Source organism: Bufo gargarizans, chromosome 1, assembly GCF_014858855.1.
Source record: "Bufo gargarizans isolate SCDJY-AF-19 chromosome 1, ASM1485885v1, whole genome shotgun sequence".
Taxonomy (NCBI): Eukaryota; Metazoa; Chordata; class Amphibia; order Anura; family Bufonidae; genus Bufo; species Bufo gargarizans.
Window position 1 is genome coordinate 69,346,494 of NC_058080.1, and position 12,160 is coordinate 69,358,653.

The 12,160-nt window shown below is 44.8% G+C and overlaps 1 protein-coding gene across 1 annotated transcript in view; it reads right to left on the bottom strand.

The window, feature by feature from the left end:
* Positions 1-12,160, bottom strand: part of EVC (EvC ciliary complex subunit 1) — a 118,918-nt gene that overhangs the window by 77,194 nt on the left and 29,564 nt on the right. Inside the window, exons 2-3 of the mRNA XM_044282550.1 lie at positions 11,432-11,560; positions 547-630 (exon numbers count right to left, since the gene is read on the bottom strand). Coding sequence (XP_044138485.1) covers positions 547-630; positions 11,432-11,560 — 213 coding nt within the window. The remainder of the gene's footprint in view (positions 1-546; positions 631-11,431; positions 11,561-12,160) is intronic.

Consider the following 12,160-nt stretch of genomic DNA (forward strand, 5'->3'; position numbering starts at 1 on the left):
CCACTGCAAAAAAAAAATAACTTAAATTTTTTTGTGGTGTGGAGGCACGGAGAGGATCCCCACGGAAGAGCTCCGTAGAGCTTCCGTGGGTTTCTGTGCCTCCGTTCCACACCGCACCTTCCGGAATGCGGTTCCGCTGTTTGCGGGCCACGACCGTGTGCATGAGGCCTGAGGCCTAAGGCCTAAGGGTCTGGCATCTAGAGCTGACCAAGATGTGTCTAGACTACCTAAACCAGAGAGAATTATTGTTTTTAGAAACATCATTTTATTTTATTTTTTTCTAAAATCTTCAATTTAAATGCTAAATATATGATCCCTGGTGCAATCTCTTCTTGCAATTCCGATTAGGTTAGATGTGAATAGCTTTGAATATTAAGGTTCCTCGCGGATCCGTTCGGTGTATTGTTCGCTGCAATAATGTGCACTTTATATGTATCTATATTAGGTGACGACCTATTCACAGGAAGAAAAAAAAAGCATTATACAATGAAATATGCCGCCCCGTAGACAGAGGCCCTCTCTGCCTCATGGGCGCAGAATTCTTACCCTAAACTTTTGATTTATTGGATAAACAACTTTGGCCTTTAACGCAAAGGCTGCGACTCCGTTATCTGACAGCCGGTCACCCTCCTGTAAAAAAGAACAGAGCGTATATTACCCATAGTCCTCAGCACCCATGGGGCGGGGGGGGGGGACCATGGGCGGGGGGGGGGGCCCTGAGTAACGATATTCAGACCGCCAACCACACCAATTTATTTTCCACCACAGAAAAAAAATCCCAGGGTATAAAAAAAAATCTAAAGAGCAGAGATTGCATAAAATATTTCCATGCAGCGGTGGGAATGGAAGAAAAATAAAGCAATTATTCACACAAATAAAGCCTAACAGAGCGGAACCGTATTAAGTTGACGAAAGCTGTTTCGCTATTAATTATTATGCGTCTGATTATCCCCTTTGCTCGCCATTAGTGGAAGATTTATGCGGTTGTATCTCAACAAGGTGCTGTAAATACCTTTAATGTATGCACACGGCAAGCCGCCTGCTATTATAACCTCACAGATATGGATGGTGCCCGGGAAGGTAATTGGAAGATAATCAGATCTCATCAATGCAAATTACGTCACACGTATCTTCACATGTACGTGGAAACGGAAGGTTCCCATGATCTAGGCCTGTGGACTTTGACGGTCTGTGTCACTCGTCGCGCATATTGGTCTCATCTAGTCCAGCGTGGCTCTGTGATTAATACCTAGCACCTCTGGTGGTCGAGGGTGATGAAGGGGTTAATATTCCTACCTATTAGGGCTCATGCACACGGCTGCATGTACTTTGCGGATCCGCAAAACACTGATCCGCAAAAAAACAAAAAACGGATGGCATCCGTATTGCATCCGGTTTTTTTTTACGGATCCATTTTCAACGATGCCTGTCCTTGTCCGCAATGAATAGGACATTTTCTATTTTTTTGCAAAAACAGACATACAGAAACAGAATGCACCCTTAGGGTCCGTTCACACGTCCGCAAAATGGTTCCGCGTCCGTTCCGTTCTGGTGACCTAACCAGTCTTCCAGTGTTAAGCACTTGTTGCCCATACATTGCCTTTAAGTTTACATAAAGCATGTTCACAGGGTAACATCAAATTAACTCTTAACATTAGTTAAAGGGGTTCCCATTGATTTGAATATTTACAAATAGTCATTAGACTAGTAATTGCCTTGTTTTACATATGCCTTAAAGTTGTTTGTGCTAAAACATAACCTTTATTAAGTGATTTGTAAATTCCCTATTAAAGCCAATAAAGTTATTTAAAACGCTCAGTTGTGTCACCTTCTTTACTTGCTATTAATTAACTATTAGAACACTGTTGCTTTCACAATGCAACCTCCTTGTCTGTGGTACGCTTCTTCCGGCTCCACTACTGCTCAGTCCCTCATTGTATGCAATTCCACTACTCTCTCTCTAGAATTAGCTATAAGACCCCTTTCACACGGGCCAGATTTCCGCGTTGGTACAATGCGTGAGTTGAACGCATTGCACCCGCAATTTCTATGGGGCTGTGCACATGAGCGGTGATTTTCACGCATCACTTGTGCGTTGCGTGAAAATCGCAGCAAGCTCTATTTTGCGTGTTTTTCACGCAACGCAGGCCCCATAGAAGTGAGTGGGGCTGCGTGAAAATCGCAAGCATCCGCAAGCAAGTGCGGTTGCGGTGCGATTTTCACGCATGGTTTCTAGGAGACATTCGGGATGGAGACCCTGGGTAAAAATCCTTTTGTTTGGTACCCAGACCCGAACACGGACTTCTTCACAGAAGTTCGGGTTTGGGATCGGTGTTGTGTAGATTTTATTATTTTCCCTTATAACATGGTTATAAGGGAAAATAATAGCATTCTGAATACAGAATGCATAGTAAAATAGTGATGGAGGGGTTAAAAATAATAATAATTAAACTCACCTTAATCCACTTGTTCGCGCAGCCCGGCTTCTCTTCTTTCTGCTTCTTTGAGGAACAGGACCTGTGGTGACGTCACTGCGCTCATCACATGGTCCGTCACATGATCCATCACCATGGTGATGGATCATGTGACGGACCAGGTGGTGAGCGCAGTGACGTCACCACAGGTCCTTTTCCTCAAAGAAGAGAAGCCGGGCTGCGCGAACAAGTGGATTAGCTTAAGTTAAAAAAATATATATATTTTAACCCCTCCATCACTATTTTACTAAGCATTCTGTATTCAGAATGCTAATATTTTCCCTTATAACCATGTTATAAGGGAAAATAATAAAATCTACACAACACCTAACCCAAACGCGAACTTCTGTGAAGTACCAAAAAAGCAGATTTTTCTCACGTGTGTGCAAAACGCATTAAAATGTTTTGCACTCGCGCAGAAAAATTGCGCATTTTCTCGCAACGCACCCGCATCTTATCCGGCCCAAATCCGTGATGCCCGTGTGAAAGAGGCCTAAGAATGTGGCACTCTGCCCCCCCCAACATGTTTCGCCAGTTGCACTGGCGTCATCAGGGGATAGGGCAGTGATTGTTTGGAAGGGGGCGGAATGGTCCTTTTAACTTATCTGTTAGTGCGTCGGAATGACGTCCCAATCTCCGTTGGCTTATTCCCCACTGGGTATTGTTCAACTTGTTACATAATTCACATCTATTATGGGGCATTCATCCACTATGTATCCTCTGTTATACTTTCCTTTTTACTACTCTTACGATTATTTTGAAACCTCCTTGATATGATTTTATTATTGCACATGCTTGTATACTTTGGAATACCTCAGCATCTATAGAGACGCAACAATTTATGTGGAGGTACACTGAACTACACATCACTATCCTGATATTAATACTAGAGATGAGCGAATTACCGCTTATGAAATTTGTTCATGCTTCGTTTACTGGTAAAAGCTGAAATGCGTTATGGATTCCGTTACCACGGACCATAACGCAATTCTATGACAGAATGCCTTTCCGTCATAATAGAAGTCTATGGGCTGCAAAATGGATCCGTCCCGTTTCCGTTATGCAGGAGAGGACTCAGGATCAGCAGAGGACTCCCCTGCATAACGGAAACGGGACGGATCCGTTTTGCATCCCATTGACTTCTATTATGACGGAATGAATAACGGAATGCCTCTAAATGCATTCCATCATAGAATTGCGTTATGGTCCGTGGTAACGGAATCCATAACGCAATTCAGCTTATACCAGTAAACGAAGCGTGAACGAATTTCAAAATATGAAATTCGCTCATCTCTAATTTATACCTATGGGAGGGACAGAAGGATGAGGGAAGTGGGAAGGAAAAAGGGCATAATATATTTAAAAAAAAAAATTCTATGATTATTTCAATTGGCCTTTCCGAAAATAGCAGAGCTTAGCACTTGTTTATTTTCAGCGCTCCCATAGGAACGAATGAAGAACGCGGTGCACCCGCTGGGAATTTACAGCTCCGTATAGGTGCAGGTCCCAGAGGTTCTAGCGATATGCCCCCAATGTCTGAGATGGGACAACCCCTTTAGTCCTCTGGGGTATGGCACAAGGAGGTGGTCTTAAATATAAAAAAGGGGCATATAAAATTAAATAAATATATATATCAACCTGCTCAGCTCCTCCTGCGCTATAAAACACTGTCCACAGATTGCATTGCATTTTGCGGTGACAAGTTCTCTTCAAGACATGCTTCCAGATAAATTCTCTAAGGCTACATTCACACGTCCGTCTTTTTTCTTTCCAGATTTGCGGTCCGTTTTTTGCGGTTCCGTGATTCCGCAAAAACCTTCCGTTTTTCCGTAAAAAAAAAGTGCATCCGTTCCGTGTTTCCGTTTTTCCGCAAAAAAAAAAAAGGAGGAGGAATAGATGTTGTAGCAAAAGAAGAAAAAAAAAGGGGTATAAAACAGAGGACATGTGCTTGTACAGGCGCCATTTTATTGTGCTTTTGGTGTCGTTCAGAGCTGTGTAAGAAACCTCTGCTTGGCTGGCATAGTTTTTTACCGATTTCTCAGCGATCATCATGGCAGAAGACATGGATAACGTACTATTTCACTGGATTCTCTCTCGGCGATTCAGACGGCCGTCATCTATGCTGGATGAAGAACCGGGGAGGAAGAGGAGACGGCAGTGGGTCCATCCCATTGTTGCTCAGCGCCTTCAAAAAGGACAATTTCACAAGTTATACAACGATCTGCGACGTGACCCTTTAAAGTTCAAAAGCTATTGCCGGATGTCCATGGAAGCATTCGATCATCTGCTGGTCTCTCTACATCCTGACCTTAATTTCCTGGACACCAGCATGAGGCGCTGCATATCTGCTGAACAACGGTTGCTTGTCACCCTGAGGTAAGTGAATGTGCCATTTTTATATACTGTGTATTAAATATTATTATATGAAAATGAAAGTTAGAACTAATTTAATTTTTTTTGTTTTATTTTAGATTCCTTGCTACCGGGAACTCATTCGCTTCTTTACATTTTGAGTTTCTGCTTGGAATCTCCACAATCTCTGGGATTGTCTGCCATACCTGCAAAGTTATATGGCAGCGTCTCAGAGAAGCGGTGATGCCCACCCCCAAGGCGGAAGATTGGCTACGTATCGCCGAGGGATTTCACCAATCTGCGCAGTTTCCTAACTGCATTGGGGCACTGGACGGTAAGCATATCCGTGTGAAGAAGCCGCCTCACTCAGGGTCCCGGTACTTCAATTACAAGCAGTATTTTTCTGTGGTGCTGATGGCTTTGGCTGACAGTAACTACAAGTTTGTAATTGTTGATATCGGGGCCTACGGGAGCACTTCAGACAGCCGCATCTTTAGTGCTTCCAGAATGGGTGAACGGCTTCAGACAAACCAGCTTGCCCTGCCAGAGCCCAGTAGACTTCCCGGATCTGCAGGTCCGCCGGCTCCATTTGTGATCGTGGCAGATGAAGGATTTGCATTGGCACCACACCTGATGCGGCCCTTCCCTAGACGCGATCTGGATGACCGGAAGCGCATCTTCAACTATCGATTGACTCGCGCCCGTCGGTATGTGGAGTGCGCTTTCGGAATACTGTCCACTAAGTGGAGAGTATTCATGTCATCCATACAGATGAATCCGGACAATGCCACCCTGGTGATACAGGCTTGTGTACTGCTACACAACTTCACCAGGATCCACGATGCCTCCACAGATGCAGATTTGGGCCTAAATATGACATCTTCAGTCAGTTTAGACCTGAGCCGGCCTGGACGCCCTGGTACAGCTGGACTAGCTGTTCGGGAACTCTATGCCGACTACTTCTGCAGTCCTGAGGGGGCATTGTCGTGGCAGTTGGATGCCATCCGTGGAAGACGCTGATTTCAGCTGGAATCTGGTTTAAATTTAAAAAAAAATTGAAATTTCTTAGTTTAGTTAGATCCCCTGTTGTTAGTTTAGATTAGGGACTCGCAAGAGAATGAGGACCCTTGACGTGGGCTTGCGGGCTGAGGTATTTAGTAAAATCCTAATTTTTAAGCAATTTGGTGTAAATACCTTCTAATACCTCATTTTGACTTACGTCTATTATAATGTAATTTAAAATGTGTTACTATTTAAATGTGTATGTACTCACAGCTAAACACGAACATGTCCAATTTTTATTACTAAAAATCGGATATGTCTGCCTTCAGCGTTGAACAAGGACTACACCAGACGTAATCAGGCACGCAATCCATCAAGATTCCACTTCTACGCAGAAAAGGTAAGTATATGAGATCATCACTTTTCATCAAAATGCACATGACAGACACGGACCATGAGATACCAGCCTGAATTCTTGGTGAGTGCAGGAGCTCACACATTCCTGTGCATGAGGCCTACACTCGTATAGATCAGTGCAACCAATGAGGCTGTGCGCTCCTTCACTCAGCAAGAATCGCGTCCGGTATCTCACGGACCGTGTTACATGGACGTGTGTATTTGGCGGACAGGTCCCCTTGACTGTGATGGACATTTCGCAGTGTTTGCCAATGAACACATGCGGGTTACCATCTTGACTCACCCGTCCAGCGATACACAGGTAAGCCCTTACCTGTGCCAGGAGCCGGTCTGAAATCAAATGCAGTCTCTGGGAGCAGGCAGTTCTGAGAACAGCTGCTGGGGGCCATCATTGGGCTGTTATCAGAACTGCCTGTTCCTGGTGACTGCATTTGATTTCAGACCGGCTCCTGGCACAGGTAAGGGCTTACCTGTGCATCGCTGGACGGGTGAGTCAAGATGGCAGGCCGCATGTGTTCATTGGCAAACACTGCAAACTGACCATCACTGCCCCTTGATGCTCTGCTTTGACATGTGCTTGATCACACATTGAAAATGATATTTTATAAAAAAAAATCACAATGCCGGGCAGATGCTTCTGGCAAGCAGTGTGTTTGATGACATCAGCGGCTCTGATGGGCTGGCTTCAGCACTGCCCTAGCCTTTTTTGTTAGGTCTGCGCAAAAGCACGCACATTACTGCTGGTAACGTCACCAAACACACTACTTGCCAGAAGCATCTGCCCGGCAGTGTGTTGCCCTTTATGTGCACAATGCCATGGTGATAAAATGGGGGGGACTGTGGGGTTCAGCTATGATCCAAAAATAAAAAATGAGAGGGTACATGATAACTTATAATATTTTATAAATAATGACCTAAATAGATAATAGGTCATCATTATTAAAATATTAAATTATGACATGTTTGAAGAGAAAACACACATACACAATTTAAACAAGATAACAAAGATTTATTTCAAGCAAAAAAAAATTATAAGTCAAATAATTCCCTAGTATATGGGCCAGGGGTGTGCACAATTGGGGTGTCCAGTCTGTTAAGACGGGAATGAGGAGTTATGACCTTTAATCTTTGGTCTCTTCTCTTTTCCAAAAAGTGCAGAACATCATGTGGCTCTTCAGGGTCCGTAAATTCATCTAGTACCATGACCAGAGCAGAAAGGCACCGTGTTTGCCGTTCATCTGGCACACGGCGCAAGGAAGGAGCGAGCCCTTTTAAAGCTACTTCTTCCTTGCCGTCAGACCGATTCCGGTTTAAATACTCCATAACCATCATGTCGACCTGACTACGGAGATCTAAACCGGAATCGGTTATGACCCTTTGGCCTCGTCTGCCAGATGAACGGCTAGCAGGTGCTGCTCTTTGTTGCTGGCTGGGTTCTGGATTGGCCTGGACTGGTTCTTGAATAGCATCTACCACTTCTGTGACCTCTTCTGGATTTTGCGATCTTTCCAGCAGAGGCTGGTGAAGGAGAGATAATGAAGCCACGGAAGATTCCCCCATGGCCTCAGGATGTTCACTTTCCGCTTGGATATCATCTGTGGACATTCCTGGTCTGTCAGCCAAATTGCCGGACAATGCTTGTGGATTGGAAGTGTCCGAGAGATTGTCCACAGTTCTGTAAAATAAATTTAATATTAAAATTATTTGATTTATTAAAAGAGCACCTTCCATCAGTTTGTACTCAATAATGCCGTACCTAACACTATAGTCCAGGCATGCTCAACCTGCGGACCTCCAGCTGTGGCAAAACTACAACTCCCAGCATGCCCGAACAGCCCACAGCAGGGCATTATGGGAGTTGTAGTTTTACAACAGCTGGAGGGCCGCAGGTTGAGCATGCCTGCTATAGTCCATGTCAACTAGATGTCATATTGGTAGAATTAGTTTAATGCTCCTCTGTTGCTCCTCTGTTGCGCCACTGTGCCTCTCATTATGTTTATGCGCCCTGTATTCAAATTAATATCAGGGGAACAACGGGGAGGCGACACCAGCTTTTCTACGTGGCCGTTTCTTGGATCTGGCTGTGGTGCTGTCCAATCACAGCGGAGGGTGACACAGACAGGTAGAAGGTGAGCTGTTTTTCTCAAGGTCTGAGGCGCTCAGCTGTTATTACATACAGGGCGCATAAACATATTGAGGGGCACAGCGGCGCAACAAAGGATAATTTAAAACCCCTAAAAAATATTACATCTACGTGACGTGGGCTACAGTCTGAGGCACTGATTTTATTAAAGGTGTTCTGCAGTTTGTTTTATATCATCAGGAAAGATCATTAACATCTGATCAGCTGTTTGAGAAAGCAGCGTTGCTGGTAGTAGCGCCGCGGCCTTAACACTATTTACCGCCGGCCCAATAACGTCACGACTATTATCAATGGCCTGGGCACGGCTAATCTGTGTTCACTTGAAGAGAGCTTAGCCGTGCCCAGGCCAATGATACTAGTCGTGACGTCACTGGGCCAGCGGTAAACACAGAAGCCTGCGTTGCTTTTGCCACTCTCAAACTTCTGATCAGATGCTGATGATCTCTCCTAAGCATAGCAAACAAACTGCACAACAACTATAATTAGTAACTGCTAAAAGCTCCACTGTCCTACAAAAATATAAAAATGACTTACCTTCTTAAATCCATTATTGGAAGAAGAAATTGAAGGTGTCGGGTATACAAATAGGGTTTTTTTTTCATGCTTCCATCACCACTCCTGCTTTTAGTATTCAATTCTCTCCGAAATTGGTCCCGACAGGTATTCCATCTCTTCTTGATTTGCTGGACTGAAATAAAAATACAAAAAATATATTAGGATTAAAAATTTTACATCACGCCTGCCATGCTGCTGAGTGCAGGAGTGCATGGCGTCATTGCAACCAATGACACCGAGTGCTCCTGCTGGCCCATGCAGTATAATGTCGCCTAGGCACCTGCTGCACCATGTCACGGTCACAATCTATGAAAACCCAGCTTGCTATGCTGCTGAGTGCAGGAGTGCATGGTGTCATTGCAACCAATGACACCGAGTGCTCCTGCTGGCCCATGCAGTATAATGTCGCCTAGGCACCTGCTGCACCATGTCACGGTCACAATCTATGAAAACCCAGCTTGCTATGCTGCTGAGTGCAGGAGTGCATGGTGTCATTGCAACCAATGACACCGAGTGCTCCTGCTGGCCCATGCAGTATAATGTCGCCTAGGCACCTGCTGCACCATGTCACGGTCACAATCTATGAAAACCCAGCTTGCTATGCTGCTGAGTGCAGGAGTGCATGGCGTCATTGCAACCAATGACACCGAGTGCTCCTGCTGGCCCATGCAGTATAATGTCGCCTAGGCACCTGCTGCACCATGTCACGGTCACAATCTATGAAAACCCAGCTTGCTATGCTGCTGAGTGCAGGAGTGCATGGTGTCATTGCAACCAATGACACCGAGTGCTCCTGCTGGCCCATGCAGTATAATGTCGCCTAGGCACCTGCTGCACCATGTCACGGTCACAATCTATGAAAACCCAGCTTGCTATGCTGCTGAGTGCAGGAGTGCATGGTGTCATTGCAACCAATGACACCGAGTGCTCCTGCTGGCCCATGCAGTATAATGTCGCCTAGGCACCTGCTGCACCATGTCACGGTCACAATCTATGAAAACCCAGCTTGCTATGCTGCTGAGTGCAGGAGTGCATGGTGTCATTGCAACCAATGACACCGAGTGCTCCTGCTGGCCCATGCAGTATAATGTCGCCTAGGCACCTGCTGCACCATGTCACGGTCACAATCTATGAAAACCCAGCTTGCTATGCTGCTGAGTGCAGGAGTGCATGGCGTCATTGCAACCAATGACACCGAGTGCTCCTGCTGGCCCATGCAGTATAATGTCGCCTAGGCACCTGCTGCACCATGTCACGGTCACAATCTATGAAAACCCAGCTTGCTATGCTGCTGAGTGCAGGAGTGCACGGCGTCATTGCAACCAATGACGCCGTGCACTTCTGCATTCTAGAGCACGGCAGGATTGGTTTTCATAGACCGTGCTCCATGGATATGTGTGTGAACCTTTAAAAATTACACAGATTTTAAAATATTATTTACTCACTAATTGTTTCTTTCTTGGACACTGAGGCAGAGTCCCATGCTGTTCCTATCAGCTCTTTACCAATTTCTTCCCATGCTTGGTCCTTCATGATCCTGTCATGGTAGACTTCAGCCCTTGTGTCCCACAAGGCAGGCCTCTCCTGTATCAAAATTATCATTTTTTCTACCTCAAACGACGTCATATTGCAGAAGTTTCACTATCTGTGACTTCACAACACTTCCTTCTCTTCAGCTCTCCCTGGTGCTGAAAGTCACATGGGGCAATTTTTTTTGTTTACTTCCTGTGGATCTGCAATTGCGGATCCGAAATTACGGATGACATGCGGATGACATACGGATACATTTGGTACCTTTCCGCATGTCATCCGTTTTTTTGCGGACCCATTGAATTCAATAGGGCAACGGACCGCAATTTGCGGCCAAAAGTAGGACATGCTCTACTTTTTTCCTGGATCCGCATAACGGAACGGAACGGAATTGCGGATGCGGACAGCATACTGAATGCTGTCCGTATCTTTTGCGGCCCCATTGAAATGAATGGGTCCGCATATATTCCGCATCTGTTCCGCAATTTTGCGGAAAGGATGCGGAAACAAAATGCGGACGTGTGAATGTAGCCTAACCCTAGATGTGTAAAATTGGGCCACATTTTGGGCCACATTAGTAAATGCGGGCCAATGTTTTATCTTGAACTGCTCTGAAAGGAACTTCTGGGCACCAAGAAAATTTGTCCATGTCATTATTTATTAAAACTTGGAGGAAAAGTTAGAAGAAATAGCTGTGCTTACTGTTTGAATGGCTGAACAGGCCAGAATGGTGAGGAGACTCCATCATTTATGGAGATAGCTTTGTCTACCCCACTTATGCGATTACCTTGATCTCTCACATCTCCACAAGGCTCATTTATTGCATGGTATGTATGCTGCGGAGAGCCCTCGGTATATGTGCCTATAAGCAATTACATCTTCTGAACCCTCTATAGCTGCTCAATTTAGGATGGTTGTCACTCCCCACGATAGACTTCACACTACATTCTTGACTTACCTCCTCCAGGGGCAACAGTTTGGACTCTTTTATTTTCATCTTCTTTTTGGCTCTGGTAGGCGCCTTCTGGTTGCCTTGTTTAATATCAGACTTTTTGTCTTCCACAGAGGTCACAACTTTCTCCTTTACCTGCAATAAAAAAAGGGGGATAATACTGAAAACATTTATCACTGCAAAGATGACCAGCAAAGGATGGAAAACGTTATCAGCCGAAAGAGAGTCTACAAAGGCTATGGAACCAGTTGACATAGAAAAATATATATTTTTTTTACATGTTAGCTACCTTGAATAAAAAATTTTTTTTTTTAAAGTTGCATTAAGTTTCAGTCTGCAATCTTCTTTCCTACATTCATTTTTAGACCCCTTGACATTCAGTTTTCAACTTACTCCAAGTTTCTGAATTTTCTCAGGTGAGTTTGTCCCCCTCAGTAATACATGCTGGATGTGAGGTCTGTGTGTCCAAGACGCTGCTGTCACTAACTCTAATGTATCAGCATAGCTTTATTCCTGGACTAGTTTTCCCTTCTACGGCACTTGTATTAACAGTCATTGATGCTGAGAAGTGTCTGATTTGTCTCCCCCCCACCCAAGAAAAGTTTACAAAGGGTGCTCTGGTTTCTACATACACTTGTGCACAGCCTACGTGATCCCCCTCCCACAAATAGCTTGTCTCCTTTTCTCCCTATCTACAGCCTGTGTGAGCTACCTTCCTTTGATGCTTTGTCCCCT